The sequence below is a fragment of the Physeter macrocephalus genome, unplaced genomic scaffold (assembly GCF_002837175.3).
Source record: "Physeter macrocephalus isolate SW-GA unplaced genomic scaffold, ASM283717v5 random_578, whole genome shotgun sequence".
NCBI lineage: Eukaryota > Metazoa > Chordata > Mammalia > Artiodactyla > Physeteridae > Physeter > Physeter macrocephalus.
In genome coordinates, this window is record NW_021145897.1 from 26,578 (window position 1) to 50,000 (window position 23,423).

General features: G+C 48.5%; 1 protein-coding gene across 2 annotated transcripts; it reads left to right on the top strand.

Moving 5' to 3' along the window:
* Positions 1-22,556, top strand: LOC114485138 (cell migration-inducing and hyaluronan-binding protein-like). 2 transcript variants are annotated; one of them, XM_028485923.2, is made up of 11 exons: positions 1-107; positions 2,255-2,364; positions 6,433-6,579; positions 7,094-7,232; positions 8,221-8,457; positions 11,727-11,906; positions 14,343-14,413; positions 15,251-15,346; positions 15,959-16,080; positions 21,029-21,161; positions 21,957-22,554. In XM_028485923.2, exons 2-11 carry the CDS (start codon positions 2,271-2,273, stop codon positions 22,214-22,216), a joined length of 1,479 nt encoding a protein of 492 aa, XP_028341724.1. In that variant the 5' UTR covers positions 1-107; positions 2,255-2,270; the 3' UTR covers positions 22,217-22,554. The 2 variants fall into 2 exon arrangements, with proteins under 2 accessions (XP_028341724.1, XP_054939159.1); XM_055083184.1 differs by lacking the exon at positions 1-107 and adding an exon at positions 819-896 and having other exon boundaries at positions 21,957-22,556.
* Positions 22,557-23,423: the final 867 nt, after the last annotated feature.

The following is a 23,423-nucleotide window of genomic DNA, read 5'->3' on the forward strand; positions in this document are numbered from 1 at the left end:
TCAGGCCCTGGAAGCCACTCACGGAGGACCACCCCCAGCAATGTGGGGTCGCGACCTCTTTGGAGCAGGGGGACCTCTCTGTATCCAGTGGCCCTCAGATACAGCAGGTCTCTCTCTTGAATGCTGGGGAAAAGAGGTTGTGAGCATTATCCTGCCAGTGGGAATTGTTTTTACATCCATCCCCAAGTGATTACTTTTTTGTCTCTGAAATGGTCAGAAGATGTCAGGGCCACAGATTCCCTGTACCCCAACCTTCCACTCTGTACACGGGAAGTCGAGGCCCAGAGAAGGGAATGTCTGGATGAGGATCACCCGGCAGTTAAGGCGGGAGGGGTGCCTGCACCCAGATTGCCCCCCGCACCCGGGTACCTCCACCCTGGGTGCTGGCCACATTCCTCTGCCAGCTCACGGCCCAAAGTTTGGGTTCCCTTCATGGAGCCCCAGGATGATTTGGGGCTTCTCGGCAGCAAAGAGCAAACTACCTTTGGTTTTTCTAAACAGATGGAGACTCGAGAGCTGGGCTCTGGCTTTCCCCGAGGACCACAGAACACTCCTGTCCCGGTGTCCCCTTCTTTTTATTGCAAAGAGCATGAAAGCAGACACTCCTCTTCTGGGGGCCATGGGAAAGGCGCCATTCCCAGATGCTGTGACGCCTGACTTCAGCGGCCCTGCAGAGGCGACTAGAATGGGTCCTGTTGTTCTCGGCATATCAGGCCAGGGCCAGGCAGGGTGCCCGCCGGGAGGACACTGCGGGCATTGAAGCTGAGAGTATGGTTTCCTCCCTCCCCTGGCCTCCCCGGCGCACCTGTGCGGGAAGGACCAGGCACAGGGCCAGGGTCCTCTGTTTCAGACCCTCTTGCCGAGCTCACACAAAGTGCTTCACCAGGAGCTGGAAGGTCAGGGATGATCAGATTTGTCCCTGAGCTCGTTCAAAGGGAGGAGCCTGTGTGGGATGAGAGAGATTTGGCCCCTTTCTCAGTGTGGGAGAATATCTGTTTGTTTCCAGGCATGACTACAGTCATGCTCTGGGGAGGACCTGCGGATGTGGGCATGGAAGCTGGAGCTGGCCGCTCCCCAAGCCCCACCTAAGCACTCCTGTGCAGCACACAGGCCTTGAAGACAGAGATGTTTCTCCAAGGGCATTATATTATGAAAGGGGGATTGGGCATCTTTTTTTTAAAGTTCCTGTCTTGAGGTTTATCTGGACAGGTTCCCGTATTCACCTTCTGTCTGAGTACAAGGGGGAGAAAAGTGGCTTTCATAAAATAGAAATGTAATAAAATTAATTTAATTCCATCACACATAAAAATAAATTCACAGTCTAGGGCTGTTTCAGTTCTCCACAGGGTCAGAGCCTAGGTTCTTACTCTCTGCATTGCCATCTTCAGCACATGGCTCCCATTACATGGCCAAAGATAGCTGCTGAAGATCCAGGCATCATATCCATATTCCAGCCAGCAGGAAAGTGGGAAGAAAGGCTTCCTGCTTTCCCTAAGGACATACCCTGGAATTCACACACTGTATTTTTACTGTATTGGCCAGAACTTAATTCCAAGACGACAACTAACGTAAGAGAGACTGGAGAAGGTAGCCTTTATTCTAGGTGGCTGTGTGCCCAGATAAAAACCCAGGGGTTCTTTTCCAGGGAAAAATGGATATTAGGGGACAATTAGGTATCTCTGCCCTGCCTTCCTCTTGGATGGGTAATATTAGAAGGGTTTATAACACACAGGCATCATATTTAGGATCTCAATATTATCATCAAGACTTGTTTTAGAAGCACAGACTGATATTAGAAATCAGCTAGTCCACATCCTCGTTGTTCAGATTAGGAAACTGAAGCCCAGAGAGGTTAATCAAATCAGCTGAGATCACACAGCAAGTTGGTGGCATCTATTATCCAGCTCATGTTCAGTGGAAATATTTTTTGTTTTTCTCTGTTTTTTAACTTAAGGGGAAAAAGCCCGTCATTCTGGAGGGTAGTGAGCTCGAGCGCCAAGGATGAAATTCCATCCATCACCGGGCCTCTGAGCTTCAGGACACAGGCGGGACAGTGACAGGGCTTTCATGCCCTGATCTGCCCAGCCCTGAGTCATGGCAGCTGAGGACTTTGCTCTGGCCGGCCGGAGTATGCCCATACTGGCACGGCCTCTGTGTGTGCGTGTGGCCCTGTCTCTGTGTGTGTATCTGCCCCCCACACCGACTCCATCCTGGGGAGGCTGCAGGTCTGACTCAGTGTGCTTTTTTATTTCAGGGAGCGCTCCGCCAGAATGAGAGCGGCTCACAGTCCGGACGTCTCCTTTACGGTGATGCTGACAATCGTCTGGTTCGTCCTGGCCCGCTTTCCTGGTGCCGCATCCACAGGTGAGCCACTGCAGAGCAGTTGGACCTCTGCATCTCAGTGAGGAAGGCCAGGAGGAGGAGCCGCAGGGTGGGGTCAGGGTGGCTGGGCTCTGTCCTGCCCCTGCTAACTCGTTGATCCTGGGCAGGTCTTATCCTGGTCTTCAGTTTTGTCATCCACGAAATGAGGGGGTTAGACTAGGCTCAGGGGTTACAAACTCAGTGTCTACAGGAACCAGGCACGTGACACAAAGCAGTGAAGCTGGCCAGGTAGAGATGTGGTCACCTGGGGAGTTCAGGCCCCTCTTCAGGGACACCCACTTCTCAGTCCTGGCTAATTGCTGCCACATGGGGATGTGGGGCCCCTGTTGCAAGACCTATTGAATTTTTAAGAGAAGTCAGACATCTAGACTTTCATGTAAAAGCTCTCTACTTGTTAAAGGATGGCAACCAATTGAAATTTTACCAAACACTCAGGGTGGTGGTGGAGCAGAGCAAAAAACACATATCTGCCAGCCAGCCTGCCGCCTGCGAGCCACCTGATCTCAGTGTTCCCTTCCTGCTTTGCCGTCATAAGAGCTGGGTGCATTAAAGCACCTTGTTAGCCATGATGCTCTAGGTGAGGTTTAGATCTGTTTTTCTGATCTCAATATCGTCAACTTTTTCTTTGAGTGATTTTGAATTAAAATCCAGAAGCACAAGGCAAGTTTGTGTGGGCTACAAAAAAAGCAATCAAATAAACCAAGCTTGGGGTAGAAGTTGAGAGATGGGGACAATTAAAAACTTTTGAATAGAGGTTGAGTAATAATACCATGACCATGGATTGCTTTTTAAAAAATGCTATTATTATCACTTGAGCTGAATGCTTTTCTACGATAAGAGTAAAGGACCTTACATTGTATTATATCTTGTTTTTCTCAACCCACTGGTGCAAGGAAGTAATCTCTAATCATAACTAGTGAAATCCCTTCCATGTGATTCCTTGTAGAATCTTTTTGGTCCTTAGGGGACATAGCAAGCAAGCAATATTTTCACTCTCAACGCAACAATTGTCAGTATTGCCTGAATTCATTCATTTAGTCCTTCCATCATTTATTCAATTAATAACCACCAAGGGGGCACTGACCCTGTGCCAGGAACTGGGTTTAGGGTTCTCTTTTAAGGTGAATCACCTCGCGGCCTTGGGGAGGTCTCTGGGTATTTCCTCTTACATCCTGGGTCTCTCTCTTCTGTTTGACTATAAATCATTTGGAAAGGAGGCTGTGCCTTTGGTTCCCTCTGGTCCTTGCTTTTCTCTGACATCAGCCCCCTGCCATTCATGCTCCGAGTAGGGCTTGCACCCACTCTGAATGCCCCTCCCTGCAGCCCCTCCTGGGAAGGGTGGCTGCTGTGGTGATATCTCAGCAAAGGCCTTGACCATTGCCAGCTGCTCACTGATTCCTACAAACGAAGAGCCACTGAAACCGACTTTTACCAAGAGCAAAATCTCCAGCTCCAGCGAAGGGGCATTCGTCCACGGCCAGTCTTGTAACTGCTGTGCTTATGCTGTGGGGTCAGAGCTGCTGGAGCTCTGGGAATTGTACTCCTGATGACAGGAGAGCCTACAAGTGTCAGGCAGACCGCCTCCAAATCCGGATGCAAAGACTGATGGAAACGCGTGCAGCTGGAGAATAAAGGGGCAGTTGGGATTCTCCTAAGAGATGTGGGTGGTGAGACCCTGGGCTTTGTCCCGTGGAGTTGGAACGACTCCTTCTCGGCACGCTCGTGGCTCCATGCCTGGATCTCTGGGCTCGCCAGTCGCCACGTGCGTTCCCCGCATGGCTGAGGAGTCACCACTTTGGAAACAGACACTCCAGATCCAGGACTAGGTGGAGGGCAGCCCAGGGCCTCTGATTGACCTCTGCTGAAAGCCAGCCAAGCACTTGACCCATCTGAAGGCAAACCCAGGGATGGGCATTGGCCCTCAGAAGCCCCTCAGCTGGACGGAGGCTCCAGAGCCCTCGTGATCATCCTTGGCTACCGAGTGCCCAGGCAGAGGCCCCCAGCCCCCGCCCCTACCTCGGCCCATCCTGGCAGCTTGCTGGCAACCCTGCTCTTACATTAAAATGAAAAATCCACGGATGAGTAAATGCCACATATTTTCATTGTTTTGCCACTATTTGAGTCCCATGGGGTTTACAGAATCTTGGAAGAGCTGCTTTAGCAAAACTCCAAAAAAATGTGAAATTCTCTTCATAATGAAAAAGATCCAAAACCTGAGTTAGGGCTGACAGTGAGGCAGATGGGGCATAAAGGAGGATGTTATGGAGCAGGGGAGGGGAGGGTGGGGAGTGAGACTCAGGAAACATGCACCAAGTGCCTGCACTGTGCCTCGCAGAGGAGAGAAGGGCCAGCCGCTGCTTTCAGATGGGCCGGGACGATGATGTGATGTGGGCTTCCGGAGTCCACATCTGGCAATGCTGAGTAGATAGAGGAGCAGCGCCCTTCCAGTTCTCTTGAAATATACAAACATGGGATCTTACCCTAGAGACAGCCGCATCGAAGTCAAGTCACATTGAGAACTGACATGCTAGTCATTGTACTGAAGCCAGAATTCCTTCTGGGGTCCCACCCAATGTCGTGGATATTGTCCACTGCACTCACCTGGCTCAAGAGACATGGCCTCCCTTCGTGGCCCTTGCTGGGTGCCCAAGGGTGGAATTTGCATGCATTCCTTCCCGTACCTTCCCCAGGGTCTTCACCATCTGAGACCTTGCCCCTGCCATGGGTTTACTACACCTCACCTTCCTTCTCCTCCATCCCGCTCCAGTTATTTAAAAATCTGCTATTTCATGCTTGCTCACAACTTTCTAGTGAGAGAAAAAAAGGAGGGCATTGGGGCTCCATCTGTGAGGCAAGCCATTCTCATTTTGTTTTGCCCGTTGCCTCTTCCTGTTGCTTTCCCTCTGGGTTTTTCCCTGCTGTCCAGGGAGATTTTCCCAGTTTCTGAGACAGTCCTCCTCTGTTCACCATACATGGTGCCCCACTGGGGTGCAGAGCCTTCTTAGCCATAGGAGGAGAGACTCCTCCCAGTGCTTCTGCTTGCATCGGGAAGAAGTCTGCAACACCCACCACGGGGGTTTTGAGTTCAGCTAAACATTCAGACTCATGAGGCTACCACAGGCCATGCTTGGCATCAGGGTAACTTCAGAGGGCCGAGGACAGAAACACCGCCCACCATCAGAGCAGTGTCAGGCGTTTCTCTTCCGTGAGAGTGGTCTTGGAAGCATTCTACAAGCCTCCAGAAGCTATCTTCTTTTGTTCCCCAGGTGACCGCGCCTTAGGCGAGAGGAAACAAGACTGTCATTGGACAGGTGTGGGTATTGCCCCGTCAGAGCTAGTATGTCTTATAGCAACTCCATAGATGTAACTTTCAGAGTTGCTGTGTGGGATTTGCCCAGTTACGAGAGTCCCTGCACTCAGGGAAGCCTCCAAGCAAGACATCTCCACCAGGATCATTATAAATTTTGCATAGTTCCTCCCAGTTTAGATGCCATTTACTAATCAGGGGTCACTTTTGTTATAAGATGTTGCTTGGTAACATGCTTTATAGAATACCATCTTTCTCAGGCTTCCAGGGAAACAGAGAAGATTAACTAAAAGTCAAATTCTCAGGCAGAAGGGGAAAAGGCTTTGCCAACTTTTTAAACAATGCTTTCCAGGGGAAAGGATGCCTTGGAATACAAGTAATCTGGGCAAATCATTGCCTAACTTTAGATCTTGGAATGTCTTGAGGAGTCATCTGGTCTACCCTTCATTCTATAAAGGGAAAAACTGAGTCCAGAAGAGGGAAGTGACTTGTTCACAGATAAAGGACGAACTAATGAAGGACATTCGACTAAATCCCAGGCCTCCTGGCTCCTCTGTCAGGGGTTCTCTTTGCTTTCTAGGGCCCTGCTTTGAGCTCTAGTAGGGAGAAGGCAAGGGCCATGAAAATGCATGATAGACCCCCCCCACCCCACCCTGCTTGTGGTCTGTGGCATTCCTTGCTTGGGGAGGTTGGTGGGTACCTACCACTGCTTGGTAGCAGTGACATCTCTCTGTCCTTTGCAGTGGCAGCTGAGTGCCCTGATCAGTGGCCTGAGCTGCAGCCCTGGAATCCTGGCCATGACCCAGACTACTACGTGCACATAGGCCAGGGCAGAGCACTGCTGCTCATCTCTTCTGCCACGGTCCATTCCATCCACATCTCAGAGGGAGGTAAGCCAGTCTCCCTCCCCTGCCCCATCTCTCTCTGGTCCGCTGCCTTAGAGCCAGGCAGACGGGATGCAGGTTGCCATAACTGTAGATGGACAGAACAAATGTCACATGCTTTGGGTTCATGTCAGAGCATCTGGTTGTTTGAGATAACCATCAGCTTTGAGCACTTAGGAATGGCTTGTCAGAGGTCCAATCTTAGTGAAAGAAGCATTTATAGAGGGAACTTCTTATTGGTGCTCTGAGCATTCCTGCTTATCTGACCTTCAGATGCTTGCTCATTGAGTGCAGCACATGCAGCGATCGCAGTAAACCAAGCAGGCATTATTTACACATCACAAGGCAGAGAGAAAAGTAACCACCGTAAGCACAGCAAGCATAGAAGTATTGGAAAGACACGCCTCTTTGCCTGCCTGAGGGATGACATGAGGGGCTTAGGAGGTCTGCCCTTGTCTCTGCTATAATCTCACCACTAAGACTTGTCTTCCTAACCCTCACTCCATTCCTACGTCTTCAGGAAAACTAGTCATTAAAGACCAAGATGAGGCAATTGTTTTGCGTACCCGGCACATCCTGATTGACAACGGAGGAGAGCTGCATGCTGGGAGTGCCCTCTGCCCTTTCCAGGGCAATTTCAGCATCATTTTGTATGGAAGGTGGGTAGACAGCTTCCATGGGTCACATGATACTCTTGGATCTGACGGGAGGGAGGTTTTTCATGGAAGAGAGGGAGGTAAGACAGCAAGTCTTTAGTGCACGAAAGGAATTATCATTAGGTCCTGCTAGATGGTAATCATGAACGAGACAGACAGTGGCGATTTGGGTGAGCTGGAGGAGTGCATGAGGCATTTTATTTATTGTGGCTCAGGTCTGGACTTAAGTTACAGAAATCCCTGCCAGCCTTTTCAGCTGCCTTCTAATCATGTCATGGCTGAGGGAGTCTCTGTGAATGTTTATTAATAGCTTATGATGGACAAGATAAAGAAAAATTCCATGCCGTATTTGCCTCTGGCTGTGCTCCCTCTTCAAGCAATTAAGAGTTCTCAGAATCAGTAGTCTAGAATACACAAGGGTATGCAGTCCAGGTCCAGGTGATCCCACATCTGATATGGACCAAAATGTAACATACTTAGAACTTAGAACATATATACACTACCAAATGTAAATGAGATAGCTAGTGGGAAGCTGCCGCATAGCACAGGGAGATCACCTCTGTGCTTTGTGACCACCGAGAGGGGTGGGATAGGGAGGGTGGGAGGGAGGGAGACGCAAGAGGGAAGAGATATGGGAACATATGTATATGTATAACGGATTCACTTTGTTGTAAAGGAGAAACTAACAAACTATTGTAAAACAGTTATACTCCAATAAAGATGTTAAAAAAAAAAAAAAAGAACTGGAAAGAAGTGCCAACATGTTAACTATGGATAAGTATTTCTGCTTGGCCTGTTGGACACAGTTTGGTCTGGTGTGGGACAATCTTGGTTGCCAATGCTATGTCCGCTGACCTTGAGCAATCACTAGGTGTAACTGGGTCTAAGGTGGCCACAGTGGGCGTCAAGAGCAGTGCAGTCCCCTAAGCAGGGCTTAGCATCCAGTGAAGAGAGGTGTCGGCCAACCATGGAGAGCTGTTCTCTCTTGTAGGGCTGATGAAGACGTTCAGCCAGACCCTTACTTTGGCCTCAAGTACATCGGCGTCGACAGAGGAGGCACCCTTGAGTTGCATGGACAGAAGAAGCTCTCTTGGACATTTCTGAACAAGACTCTTCACCCCGGTGGCATGGAAGAGGGAGGTTATTTTTTCGAGAGGAGCTGGGGTCACCGTGGAGTCATTGTTCATGTCATTGACCCCAAATCAGGGACAGTCATCCATTCTGACCGGTAAGGTTTGCCTTCACGTAAACACGTTCATTCATTCAACATGCACTTACCGAGCATCATGTGTCCTAGCCAGACGCTGCTCAGGGTGCTGGGAGCACAGCAGTGAGTGAAACAGACAGAAATCCAGGCTGAATTGACCAGGAACAGGAATGTTTGCACACGCATACACACATGTAAGCACAGCATAGTTTTAGGCTGTGATCATCGGTAATTAGGGGGAAGAGACATAGTGAGGGGGTAGAGGGTAACTAGAGGAGACCACTTTGCATCACGTGGTCTGGAGAGGCCAGTGTAAACAAGCGGCATTTGAGCTGAGGACCGCCGGGTAAGGCTGAGTCAGGGAAAGAGTTTTCGAGACAGAGCGGCAAGTGCAAAGGGCCAGAGGTGAGAAAGGGCGTGATGTTCTCACAGGGAGGAAGGGCCAGCGGAGATGTGGGAGAGCAGGGGGATGGAAACGAGATGCCATAATGTCAGAGTTTTAGGCAGGGGCGGGTGTGGAGGCCTTGGGGGCCCAGTGAGGAGGTGGGTTTTATTCTTAGTGGGATGCAAAGCCACCGAAGGGCTTTAAGGAGGGTACGATCTGATTGAAAAGAACTGGCTGCTGTGTAGAGAGTGGATTGTTTGTGGAGGGCAAAAGTAAAGCCAGCGGAGGTGGTTAGGAGGCTCCTGCATGGTCAAGGCAAGCCAGGTCGCCGGCGAGGACTCAGGTAGAAGCAGTGGCAACAGAAGTGGATGAACTTGAGGGATATTTAGGAGGCAGATAGGGCAAGTCTCCCGCTCCGCTCCCTGTCCCTCGCCCTGGCTCAGGTATCAGCTGGCAGACCCTGCAGAGGCCTGACCTGTCCTGTAGGCTCCTGGGGGCTCTTGCCCTGGCCTTGCAGAGGCTGTCCCAGGCCACTCAGAGAGAAAGATCCACTAGGAAGGGCACAGCTGGAGTAGGCAAGCAGAGACAGCTTTCCTGGTGCTGCTGGAGGATGGGGATATGGAACTCCTCAAAACCAGGGCATGAGCTGCGAGCATCCACAGGAAGGCAGCAGGGAATCAGCTGTGATACGGGACAGGGTGGGAAGAAGCACGCAGGACAGCCAACCTTGCCCTCTGGTGGATATTCGTAACAATAATGCGGTCACTGGACTTTGTGCGAAACCCTGTGTTAACCACTTTATCTGCCATATATCACTGACTCTTCACAAACCCCCTGTCAGGCGGGTTCTGTTGTTATACAGATGAGAACACTGAGGTTGGGTGAGGCTAAATTTGCTCGGAGTCACAAGGCTGGGGAGTGTTGGAGCTGTGATTCAAGCCCAGATCTGCTCAGGCCCTAAACCGCTATATGGTCCCCACGGGGGCTGACAGCCACCTGCTCGGCCTGGGACAGAGCAATCCTCAGACCACAGTTAACGAAGCCAGGCTGAGCTTGATTGACACAAAATCTATCAGAGAGCCTCTACCTTCACAGGAGAGAGAACAGTCTCCTCAGTTGTGTTCTGACTCCTTGGTGCTGCTGCTTTTTTGTTTTGAATTTTATTATATTCAATTTTATTATTTTATTTTATTCAATTTTATTATATTCAATTGATTTTTTAAATTATTATTATTTTTAAATTATTTATTTATTTTAATTATTTTTAAATTATTATTTTTAAATTATTATTAATTTTTATTGGCGTATAGTTGCTTTACAATGTTGTGTTAGTTTCTGCTGTGCAGCAAAGCGAATCAGCCACAGGTATACATATATCCACACTTTTTTAGATTTCCTTCCCATTTAGGTCACCACAGAGCACTGAGTAGAGTTCCCTGTGCTATACAGTAGGTTCTCATTAGTTATCTGCTTTATACATAGTAGTGTATGTATGTCAGTCCCAATCTCCCAATTCATCCTACCCTCCCTGCCCCCTTGGTAACCATAAGTTTGTCCTCTACATCTGTGACTCTATTTCTGTTTTGCACATAAGTTCATCTCTACCATTTTCCTAGATTCCACATGTAAGTGATATTATACGATATTTGTTTTTCTCTTTCTGACTTACTTCACTCTGTATGACAGTCTCTAGGTCCATCCACGTCTCTGCAAATGGCACTATTTTGCTCCTTTTCATGGCTGAGTCATATTCCATTGTATATAGGTACCACAGCTTCTTTATCCATCCCTCTGATGATGGACATTTAGGTTGCTTCCACGTCCTGGCTATTGTGACTAGTGCTGCAGTGAACATCGGGGTGCATGCATCCTTTTGAATTCTGGTTTTCTCCGGATAGGGCGCTGCTTCTTAAGCAGTACAACATGGTTGCTTGCAGCAGCCAACCTGAGGTTGAATTCATTACTGAAGTGCATAATGAGATGTTATCCCGATAGCCGATGTGGAGGTTCCAAAGACAGGATGCCTCTGCTCCTTCCTAATCTCCTTCGGGTAAAGTGTGAGTCGGTGGGCTCAAGAATCTGAGAGCTGAATGTGTGTGAGTAAGGATACTAATAAACCCTGAACGCACACAGAAACTCAGGCTGTGGTCACCTGAGACCTGGTTACCTGGAGGTTACCTGGAGAGACAAGAACTTAGGTCAGCTCTTGAACGGTAGGAAGTATTTGATTGGCTGGAGAGAAGGTGAGGATGAATGAGTGAAGGCAGGAGCTGCCATGGGGTATGATCATGGGACCCTGCGCCGTACTAGGCTCATAGCAGACGATCGATGCCTGGGGCGGGGCGCTGGAGAAGGAGGGGGCCTAGGTGGGGTCAGACCAGGTTATGGGAACAATTAAAGACAAGTTTGAGGACTCAGGAGCATCCATACATTCCCCCCCACTCCCCGTACTACCACTGTTTTCCTTTTCCCAAATCTTGGCTATTCCTGCTGGTTAATTTTTCTAGACTCGTTTTAGAATTAATTTGCTCGTGAAGTTCTAAGACGGACTCTTGCGGAATTTCCGTTGTCATTGTACAAAATGTTTATACTTAATAAGTACGCTTTATACTTAGAGTTGGGATCATTACACAGCTGGGTCTTTCCTTTGTAAATTCTTGTCACCTGTGATACAGGTTTTTTGAGATCTATATTTCGTAGCTGTTGTATGTGGATGAGGATGGGTTATCTTTGTCAAGTCTGAGGTGATCGATTTTTGCTGTAATGAAAGCTTTTTTCTTTAAAAATCACAGCCCTTGAGATCTTTGGATGGCGTGTTAGTTGTCGTACCACAGGTAGGTGCTTAGAGTTCTCTTTTTGGGCCGCTCTTAGGACTATTAAAATCCCCTCTCTCTGCCCTTTTTAGGTTTGACACCTATAGATCCAAGAAAGAGAGTGAACGTCTGGCCCAGTATTTAAACACAGTGCCCGAAGGCAGGATCCTTTCTGTTGCCGTGAATGATGAAGGCTCTCGAAACTTGGACGACGTGGCCAGGAAGGCGATGACCAAATTGGGCAGCAAACACTTCCTACACCTTGGATTTAGGTATCGCCCATCACTTCCACCTCCCCAGGGCTCCAGAACACTGAAGTATCGCCACCCCAGGCTGACTTTACCTAACTTCCCTGCTCATTTCCCCAGGCGACATCACCCTCAGTGGTGACCCTGGGGGATGCAGACATGTGATCCATCCGCATTGGACATGTTAGGGCTTGTTCTTAAAGGGAGCCTGGTTTTCCTTATAAACATATTCCACTCTTCAAGCTCCACAGGTCTCTGTGTATATGAACTCATTCATTCAGTCGGCCACTTACAAAATATTAATTGAGCATCTACTGTGTGTAAAAGCCGTGCCTCAGATGTACAGCTAATGGTCATTTTCCCTTTCTTTAGCAATGGGGTCAGAACACGCCTGGGGGGATTGGCAGACATCTGTTTAGAGACCACATAAAGTGCGTCTGCCCAGCCAAGCCCCCCCACCCCCCGCCCGCCCCCGGCAGAAGGGGCCCTTTGATGTGCTCCAGGGCGTGTTTTGTTTGCCTTGGATTGCAGCGTCATGCCTGACTTTGGCATGCGCACCTGTTGGCACCAAGAGGAAGCCATTTACCCCACAGTAGCCACACCTTTTAATCATGTTGAATCAGATCTCGGTTCAGTGGAAAGTTGAGATCATCTGTCCCGTGGCTATTGGAGATAGGGATGCACCTCCCTCCAGCTCTATAGACCGTGGGCAAAATGGGGGCAGGGCCAGAGCCTTTTCTGGGCTCTGAGCAAAGCAATTTTACTGCCTGGGCAGAGGCCCCCTGGGCAGGGACAGGACTCCGGCCGGGTTCCAGGGTGCTTTTTCTGACTGCCCATGGGCTGCTCCTTCTGGAAGGGTTTGGGCAGGAAACTCAAGCAGCCAAAGATGACAGTGACACTTCAGTATCGTAAAACTCCTTTGTTAACGAAAACCAAGGGTGCTGCTATTTCATTGTGTTATAAGCCAAAAGGCCAGTTAGTTAATTTCCAGTGAGAGGCAGAACCACAAAAGGACTGGCTACGTAGGACCTCAGCAGAAGAAGGTCCAAGATTCCAGCATCCGATTTGGCCTGAATTTGAGTCTGGTCTGCACCTCCTGCTAGATGACTGCACAAGTGACTCACCATCTCTTTGCAGGCTTCCTATGTCTGTAAAATGGGATATTTGAGGAACCAGCTCCAAGGACTCTGGGGAGGGTAAATGTGATAATATGAGCAAAATATTTGCCACCGTGTGTAGCACAGAATAAGAACTCAATAAACGTTAGCAACTATTCTCTCCTTACAAACAAGAGCCACGGAAGGATGGGTGCTCTGTTCTATAAGTAAAGGAGATAGGTAGGCAGGAATTACATTTTTACCCTTCGTTTGTATAGACCCACTTTGAATGACAAACTCAAAGCACCTAAAATCAGTAGAAGATCTGAGACTTGGACCCATCATTTGTTCATTCCCCCAGGAAGGGACTGTTGAGCAGATATTGCCATAAGGCACTAGGGCTGGACTAGCTGTACTGAGCTAGCTCTCATGGTAAGTTCTGACCTGTCTCTGGAAGTACTGAGCTCTCGCCAGGAGGCAGACATTAAATGGGAATTGATGACGGGGTGTGAAAGAACAAGAACAGGAGGGGTGAGAGATGAAGCTGCCAAGGTGGGCACAGGAGGGCCTCTTGCTTTGGGCCAGGGAGCTTGCTTTTTATGCAAATGGGTAGGCACTGAAAGATTTTAAGCAAGGGTGACACAGTCAAATCCCCAACCTCAGTGAAGACTTACTTTCCAAGATAAGAGATCAAAGCAAAAATAATCAAAGTTATTGAGGACCGAGACCTACTGACATCTCACAGTAAGTGAGAGGCTGGGTTAGGTATTAGGGGGAAGACAAAAACGGGTAAGAAAACCTTCCCACCCTAGAGCAGTGCACGCTTCAGTGGAGAAAAGAGGAGTGTATAACTTTCCAGAATGGTACCCCTTCTTTCTCTCCTTTGCTTCTCATTAGGAAGAAGAGGTATTTCTTTCCTTCCCAAGGCCCAATGCCGATTCCTGGGTACTCAGTCACATCTGCCTGTGGCATTTTCCTCGAGATTAACTCATGAGAGAAATAACCTTTCTCCCTTGGAGCATGTTTCCTTGTTTTCCTAAAGGAATCAGAGCACTTGCTTCAGAACCTAATTGAGCCTGGCAGGTGGTACGTAGGTCTGTGGGCTTGTTTGTTATTTGTGATTCCTACCCCGTCGACTGCCAGGATGGAGTTGCATAGGTTCACAGTCCACAAACATCAGGCCAGCCAAGTGGTTCGGAAGGCCAGGGCTTGCAGAGAAAGGCTCTTTTTCTTCTGGAGAAAGGGAAGCCCAGCCTGGAAACTAATTTCCCCAAACAGCCTCTGTGTGACACTCTGTGTCAACTCTACCTCCAGTACAGGCTCAGACGCGTGAAGAACTTTTTTGTTGGTTTTTTTTTTTCAGACACCCTTGGAGTTTCCTAACTGTGAAAGGAAATCCCTCTTCTTCTGTTGAAGACCACATTGAGTATCACGGTAAGAAATGGCGAGAGGCCAAATTCCCTCCGGTGTCTCTCTGACCAAGAGACTCAGGGGCTTTTTGAACCACCCTCCACCCTCAGAACATGGCTGATCCACCACCCAGCACCCTGTTGAGTTGACTAGCTGCTTAATGGCCAAGTTACATGAGTGGCGAAAGTCCGTACTGATTTAAGGCCAATCACTAAGATAATATTTACATTTGCAAAGAAATTGTCATTGGTTTAATCCAAAACAAGTGACACAGGAAAGAGGAGAACTGGGACGGAAGCAGCAAGGGTAATATTTTGAGCTAAAAAGACACTTTGGGAAATTCCCTGGCGGTCCAGTGGTTAGGACTCCACGCTTTTACTGCTCAGGTCCTGGGATCGATCCCTGGTCGGGGAACTAAGATCCCACAGGCCTTGCCGTGTGGCAAAAAAAAAAAAAAAAAAAAAAAAAAAAAAAAAAAAAAAGTTGCTTTGGGTCGGCTGTTACCACACAGCACCAGGATGCTTTGGATCGGCTGTTACCACACAGCACCAGCCTCCTCCGCCCAGGGAAGGTTTCAGAAGGTACTGCCGGTTCTAATCCTGGAGAGGAATTCACATGAGAAACGATGGGGTTCCAAAGTATAGCGTTGTTGGAACACTGCAGTTAAACTTGCGAAACTGAAGCAAAAGGAGGGACAGTAAATAATCTGCTCTGGAAAGACTGGCCTGAAACTTTTTTTTTTTTTTTAACAAAATGACTCAAGATCCATGTGTGTAGGGGGCTTTCTCTGCGTTAGCATCACATCCTTCTGAATTTGGGGGTCGGTCTGGCTGCTGACACCTCTCATCTCCTCTTTGACAGGACACCATGGCTCTGCTGCTGCCCGGGTATTCAAACTTTTCCGGACGGAGCATGGCGAGCTTTTCAATGTCTCTTCGTCCAGCGAGTGGGTTCAAGGTGAGGAGTTTGGGACACCTTGGTAAGATTTCACAGGGGGCTAAAAGGCCAGGGCCTTGAAGAAGGAGGACTTTTCTTTTGCACCAATAGGACCACTTGACTGTGGCAGTGTCGACTTAGTTTGCAACTGAGAGCTGTCTTTAATTAATCAAGGCTCCTTGGTGAATAGCCCAGAGGGATGTTTTCTCTCAGGGAATACCTCTTCTGTGCCAGGCGATGGCACTGAACAGAGAACACAGACAGGAGGAGTAGGAACCAGCCTTCAAGGAGCCCACACACACGGGGACGGGGGCATGGAAAGCAGCAATCCTCACTGCCATCCTGGGATAATGGGTTCATGGATGGATTTCATCTTTCTCCTTTTGGCAGTAGTGAAGAATACCTATTGCTTTTATAAAATAAGATAGTCAGTACGAGGCACTTTTAATACAAAGGTGGGAGAGGTGGGGGAAGTTGACAGATGGTTTAGAAGCCTCTGGTACCCAGCCTGGTGAGAAGCTGGACAGATGGTATTCAATTCGCATTGTGCCGAGGCTGCCTGGGGGCTACACCGAGTGTGGCTGGCTGTCCTGCGCCCTGCTGGTCTGACCCTGCTCTTTGCTTTCTTCCCAGATGTGGAATGGACGGAGTGGTTTGAACATGACCAAGTGTCTTACACTAAAGGTGGGGAGAAGATTTCAGACCTCCGGGCCACTCACCCAGGGAAAATCTGCAATCGCCCCATTGATATACAGGTAACCAAATCGTTATAAAGGCTTTGTCTTGAAGAAGACTCTGTAGATCACAGACTTTCGTGCCATTTGAGTGGTGTGAGTCTCACGGCCCTCCTGTGACGTTGGTAAAGCCAGAGAGTACTGTTCTCATTTTAGAGACTGACATGGAAGCTGTGTATCTGCTCCAGGCTTCCCCACCAGTGACTTTCAAAGCTAGGCCTCAGATTCTCTCCTGGGTCCTACTTCTGAGTTCCTTTTCCTTCTCCCCAGCTGCTTCTTCAGCCACAGCTGAGGGTGCCCAGCGTGGGGTTGGGTTTGCCCTACTCAGCTTCACTCCTCCGTTGGTCTCCTCTGGGGCCTCGAGTGCACAGGATCTGGCCGAGACTTGGGTGCAGGCTGAGCCTGGCCCAGGTGGAGAACACCTACAGCCTTGTTCTCCACTCAGTTAATGAAAGCCGGCATTTGCAGAATGGACGGTGTTTGCTCGGGATCTTCCCTTGGCGTTAACTCCGTCCAAAGGGGACCTAAACTTTCTCAGCTGGCTCCATCATGAAAGTGTGGGGTGAATAGGCAGCCCTCACAATGCAGTGGCTCAGCTGGTAAGCTTCCGAGCTCAAAGGACCATAAGAAAGACAGAGACATGGGCAAGGAAATGGAGTTTATTTCCTTATGCCTGGTCTTCTTCCAAAACAAGGTTTGGGGCCACTTAACTGTTTGATAGAGAATTAGGAGTCATTTGAGGAAGACCATCCCTGCCCATTTTCTCCTCTTTCAGCCAATACAACTAGCAACATTTGTACACCACCTTCTTTCAGATTATCTAACCGCAGGTCCCAGGTCATCTGACTGCTTCCACCCCTCCACCCCCTGACCCCTACCCTGAGGCAGGAACTTCTGACCTCTGCCTTGCATCGTGGAGGGAATGTGGGACAAGGGACCACTTTTCCGAGAGAGGACACTCTGTTCTGCAGTTAGCAAAGGCCAGGGAAACCTTTCTCATTGTTTGGCTAAGGCTCTCCGTTCACATGGCTCCAGCGTTACTTGAGAAGGATTTACCCAGATTCAGTTACATGTTGGAGACGCTCCTTGGGTCCAACAGAATCAAAAAGTGCTGACTCCCCCAAAGCAGACACTTCCCAGATTTCATTTTAATTTTCTCTTGCAACCCTGACTGTTCCAGCTCTCGTTCTGAAAGAGCCATCATTTTATTCCTCCAGTTCACTCGGCTACAGGAAGTCCAGTCTTGTACCAGCACTCCCTCCCCAGGTATTTCTGGAAATCCTCGAGGAATGCTTCCATGCTCTGCAGATCCCTCCTGGTGTGTGCTCTGCCAGCTGCCTGGCTCCAGATCACTGTTGTTTAGAAGACCGCTTCTCCATGCTAGGAAAATAGCTTTCCTTAGGCCTTTCTAGCTCTCGGTAACTTTGCTCCCAGCGCAGATACGGGCTCTTCCCTGATAGTGTCAAAGCACAACTAATCCCAGGCTAACACAGTGAATGAAACTTTACTAAAGGCTTGGAGATAGCAGAAGAGACTGGAGAAAGTATCCATATTTTTCCATATGTTACATATATAATCATATGTGACTGCTCACCAACTCCATAATCCAAGACCTTCCACGGGGACCCAACCCCAGACTCTGTAACCACCAGTCTGCCGCCATATTGCAGGGCCCAGTTTCCTTCCAACAAAAGGAGTATCCTTGACAATGACTTCCCTGAGTTCAAGGTCTCAGCTATTCGAGGTCCAGAGAAGCATAAAAGACCCAACAACAGTTTTCCGCATTACCCAGAAGCTTGGGCCAGCCTTCCCGCAAAAGTGCGTTCTTTGACAGTATTTTGCCGAGCATTATAACCCCTAATTAGTTCAAAACTCTCAGTTCCAGAATAAAATCTTGGCTTTTTCTTGGCAAAACAAAGGTTCATTGAGGCAGTCATCTAAAAACATGTCACGTGCCTCCAAAGGTGAATTAAAGCTCCACCTCTAAAGGGAAGGAGGAAGTGCTCCATCCTGGAAGTGCCAGGTTCACCCCTTTTCTCCTCACCACCAGCCTTTAATCAGCAGTGGCCCCAGACTTAGCCAGAACATCTCTTTCTAGTCATAACAGACAATGAGGTAGAATATACTCCGGGTTTTCCTGAAGTCAGAAAAGCCAAGCCAGGCTTGTCCTATGTTTACCACAGGTGAGAAAAGCAAGATTACATCCTCCTTATAAATAGAGTGTCAGACACATCAGCCAGGAGCTCAATGCCCTAGTGAATTAACCCAGAGAGACTGAAACAAAACTGAAATGCCCATGTGCCCGTTTTTGCCACTGTGGGAAATAACAGGTTACTGTGATCCCTAGCCACCTCTGACCACCGTGCAGGCCCCAGTGCACCTGAAGACTCTCCAGGGCCGTGGCCGCCCCACACAAGGGGTCCCCCAGACACTTGCTCTGCCCTGACACGGTCAGATCCTCCGGAGGGGGGGGGGTGTTAAGGACATTTGTCACCTAGGCAGGATGGCGAGTTGGAAAGAAAGAGGAAATAGAACTAACACAGTTGACCTCAACTCAAGGAAATTTTTTCCAGATCTGATAGCTTGTGATTCTGCAGAATCAAAACCAAAACCACAGTCCCCTGTTCCCATGTCATCACCCTTCCTGAGGTTCTCCTGGATTGAAATCTCCTTTCCTCCCACCTTCTCCCTTAAAACCCACCCGCCCTTCAAGGCCAGTGGGACCTACTGGACTCACACATCCTTGGGGCTGAGACCATATCGGGCAGCCCCTCTCCCCCCTCATCCCCGGCACAGTGGCAGGAGGTCAGTCTGGTGGTTGGAAGATGTATTTTGAAACCAGATAGCTCCTAGTTTGCATCCTAGCTCTGCCACTTGTGAGCTATGGCCTGTCAGCAGTGACAGGACTACGGTTAGACGTGTGAGGTGCCCAAGGCACAAAATTTAAGGTGGCACTCGCTCCCAGGTGCCGACTCTGCACTCGCATGACCCTGAGAGTGAGTGCTGCCTTAAATCTTGCACCCTGGGTCATCCTCACTAGCAATCCTGGCCATAGATATCAGTCAAGTTATTTAATTTAGTGTCTCAATTTCCTCATAAGCAAAAATGGAGATAATAATTGTTCCCTCATGGGATTATCTTGTGGATTTAATGCAACAATACATGAAGTGTCTGACCTATTGTGAGTGCCCATAATTTTTAAATTATTTTAAAATTATTTTCCTATGTTATTGTTTATTATGATATTGCTAGTTATTTTATAATTATTATCATGAATAACAATCACATTGTGTCTACTTAAAGTGAAGATCAGGTTCACTGGACAGTGGTAAAGCCCTTTTTACTCTTCTTATCCAAAGCCAAGGTCGTTCTTACGGTTAGAAAAAGGAAAAAAAGAAAAGCAGCAAAACTGAGTAGGTGTTTTCCTGAAATTTTTATTGGATGTTGCACCTTAAAAAATGTCCAGCTCCATTGGATGACGTTTTCAGGCTCAGTTCTTAATATTAAGGGGTGTCTTAACTGAAAAACATGCTGGCCTCAGGGGAAAGGATCTGGGGGTCAGAGGCATGGGCTTGACGGTCAGGTGACCTTGAGCTTGCTTCTAAACCCCTCTGAGCCTTAGTGTTTTCCTCTAAGAACAAGTCTGCAATGCCTGCCTCTCTGCTGCGGAGACCACCCCAGATAATGGCTGTGAGTGTGTTGCTTGCATGAAAGGGCTGAGTTTTCATTCTGGCTGGACTCACGTCTCCATAGCTCTCCTGCCAAGCCAAAGGCAGCGGCTATCTGCTGGGTTCAAAACAGGGTTTCCTAAAAGTGCCCACCACCCCGCTTTTTTAGATTGACTATATTTTACCTTCCTATTTGCCCAGCCCTGGTCCCTTTGGTTTCTGTGCCAGAGAGGACAACAGCTGCAGCCCTTGCTCTAAACTGCAAGTCTCTGATGACAGCCACAGTCATGATGCAGACATACCCCGGCCCTGGGATGAGCCCCAGCTGGCAGGGATCGTGCCCTTCTCTGAACCCACTCCCTAAATTCTCCACCTGGCCTTGAAGCTTCTCGCCCATCAGCTCTCATCAGCTGAGGCTGTGCTCTGTGCCAGGCCCTGGGCTGGATGCTGGGATCAGGGAGGGAGGCAAAACCTGGCCTTTCCAGAACCCACCAGCCACTGGAAGGAGACAGACACTGAACCAAGGGCAGTAGGCAGTAGTGCCTGAGGGCAACAGTGGGAGGGGCTGCGAAGCACCAGCCGTATAGTTGGATGCATCCGGATTCAAACGGGCAAGTTACCCAACCTCTCGGAGCGTCAGTTTCCAAATCTGTAAAACCAGCAACAATCTCACAGACCTCATAGCCAAGAAGAGGGAGTGAAATAATGTATGCAGCTCCATCACTACAAGAGGGGTTCTCAAACATGACTTCCCATTGGAATCACCTGGGCAGCCGTTAAAAGTTCTGATGCCCAGGCTGCCCCCTGGGCACAGGCAAATCTGAGACTCTGAAGATGGGGCCTGGGCATGAGTATGTTTAAAGACCCCCCACAGGATGTGGAGCCACATTTAGGCACCAGTGGACTGATCATAGTGAGTCTTCAATAAATGTTGGCCACTCTTGATGGTGCTGGTGGTGGTGAGCGGTACAAGCCGTAAGAAAGCAGCCAGCCCAGCTCCTAAAAGAGTGTGTCCTTGCTGTAAATGCTCCATAAAATGTTCACCAGGGCAGTCAATCACTGGTTTGGATACCAAATACGGTAGGACCCAAGGCAAGATGTTTATCTATCCTGTGACTTCATGCTGTCTTATACAAAATCGAGAAGGGGAAACGTTAGAATAATAACGTAAGTCCATTGTAAATAAGTTTTGCAGCAGAAACAATTTTAGACTCGTGCGTATATGTTTATAACATTAATCATCACCTTCCCTCTTTACAAAAAGAAATGACTTTGCTCTGTAATTTCCATGCTGTTCCCAGGCCACTACAGTGGATGGAGTTAACCTCACCACCGAGGTTGTCTACAAAAGAGGCCAGGATTATAGGTTTGTGTGCTATGACCAGGGCCAAGACTGCCAGAGCTACCGTGTGCGGTTCCTCTGTGGGAAGCCTGGTAAGCAGCTCCTTGCTGGGGACAGAAATGCAACCGTGGCTCGGTTCCTTGAGCTGGCAGCTATGCATTGGGAGTTTTGGTGGCTGGGTCAGCTGCCTCTGGGCATCTCAGTGACCCCGTGCTCCTGCCAAGCTCGCGATGGAGAGCACTTCTGGGACACAGGAGCCATGGGAGGGTCCTCGGAGTTGGCAGGAGCCAGCAGAGCCCCACCCTGCCCAGATGTCTTTCAGGAAGGGGAAGGGCCTGGTCCAAGAAAACCAGGGTGCAGTGGACAGAGCTGACCTTCCTGCAGCCCTCCCTTGCATAGACACGCAGCTCATGGCCTCTTTGGGTGCTATTATTTTAAACCCGGTTCTCGAGGTGCTCGTTAGAAGGGGTTGGAAATGGTTGGTTTGTTCTCGGGGGCACTTGGCCATCTCCAGAAGGCAGTCATTAGGGATGGAAGTTCTTTGGAGGAGAGGCTTACAGCTACTGAAAATAATAGTTGAGAGGGACTATATTTGTTTCACATCTTTTGCAAAATGGGTGTGGTGAGGCAGCCACATTTAACTCCAGCTAAGGAGTTAGTGGAAAATTCCCCTGCCCAGAGCTAATGAATGGCTCTTTTCTGGTAGGGTTTTTGTTGACTTCAAAAAACCTGTACCAAGACTTGGATGGGGTGAGCCTGGTGATTTGGGTTTTGGATAGGCAAACCTGGCATTTACTGACTTAGGGAGGGGAAGGGAAGAGGTGGGGAGTCAGAAGTTTGCCAGGAGCAAAGCTTTATCTCTCAGTCTCTCCTGTTTTGGGTTACAGTGAGGCCGAAACTCACCGTCACCATCGACACCAACGTGAACAGCACCATCCTGAATCTGGAAGACAATGTACAATCATGGAAGCCCGGAGATATCCTGGTCATTGCCAGTACCGATTACTCCATGTACCAGGCAGAAGAGTTCCAGGTGCTCCCCTGCAAAGCCTGTGCCTCCAAGCAGGTCAAAGTAGCAGGTAGGACATTCCCTCACCCCTCCATAGGCCTGATGAAACTGAAAATTGTTAGGCTTAAAGTTGACTGAAATCAAAACAAATTTGTGTCAGTCAGCTATTGCCATAATTCTGCTGCGTGACAAAAAAAATCCTTAAAATTTCATGGCAAGCATTTATTTCTTATTCATGCATCTACAGGCTGTCTAGGGTTCAGCTTCTCTATACTAAACTTGGCTCCAGGCTGAGGGTTGGGTTCAGGTCAGCTCCATGTGAGTCTCATTCTTCCCAGGACATACTCTTCTCACGGGGGAGAAGTGAACCGAAACATGGGAGGACTCTTAAGGCCTTGCGCTCAGAACTAGCACCCTTTCACACCCACTTTCCATTGACCAAAACAGATCACACGGTCCAACTCAACATGAATGGAGAACTCGATTTTTCCCATTAAGATAGAAGGGAGGGAATGAACATTTGCTAGGCAATAATTAACCTACCACAAAATTTTAGATCTCTTCTTTCTGTAGCTTTCACATTTTCCTTTTTCTTCTCCTAAATCTTGACTTCGATGCCCTGTCATTTATGTTGTGTGAGGTTACTGGAATTACAGATCGTTAGAGGTAAAAGAGACCTCAAGTATAGTCCAGGCCAATTATTCTTAGTTGGGGGAGTTATGTATCAGTTAGAGTTCTTTGTTGTAAGCAACAGAATCCAACTTGACTATCTTAAACAAAAAAACGAATTCATTGAGGCTATTCAATTTAGAGAACTAAGTAAAAGCTGCGTGGCCAAGCTGCAATAAAGGACCAGGAACAGGGCAGCTTCAGGGGTCTGGGTAGCAGGAACGAATGGGCAGCATCCTTAAGGCATCACTGTTTGCACATCCTGGGACATGGTGCTCAAAAGTTACCTTCCAGGGAGATGGCACTGATTGGGCTGGTGTCTCATGTGCTCACCCTCTGGCTAGGGCACCTTCAATGATTGTCCTTCTAAGACTGCATTGCATGGACAGAGTCGCTCCCCAGAGGAAAATTGGGATGTATTACCAGAGAAAAGAGAATCAATACTGGGCATTAAAAATATCAGCTGCTATATGTGGAATCTAAAAAAAAAAGGGTACAAATGAACTTATCTACAAAACAAAGAGAGTTACAGATATAGAAAACAAACTTATGGTTGCCAGGGGGTAAAGGGGGTAGGGATAAATTGGAAGATTGGAATTAACATATACACACTACTATATATAAAATGGATAACTAATAAAGATCTACTGTATAGCACAGGGAACTCTGTTAATAC

Coding starts and splice junctions, on each gene's coding strand:
- LOC114485138 (XM_028485923.2), top strand. CDS start 2,271: ATGAGAGCGGCTCACAGTCCGGACGTCTCCTTTACGGTGATGCTGACA. Junction 16,081..21,028: donor ATCGCCCCATTGATATACAG/GTAACCAAATCG, acceptor TGCTGTTCCCAG/GCCACTACAGTGGATGGAGT. Junction 21,162..21,956: donor GTTCCTCTGTGGGAAGCCTG/GTAAGCAGCTCC, acceptor TTTGGGTTACAG/TGAGGCCGAAACTCACCGTC.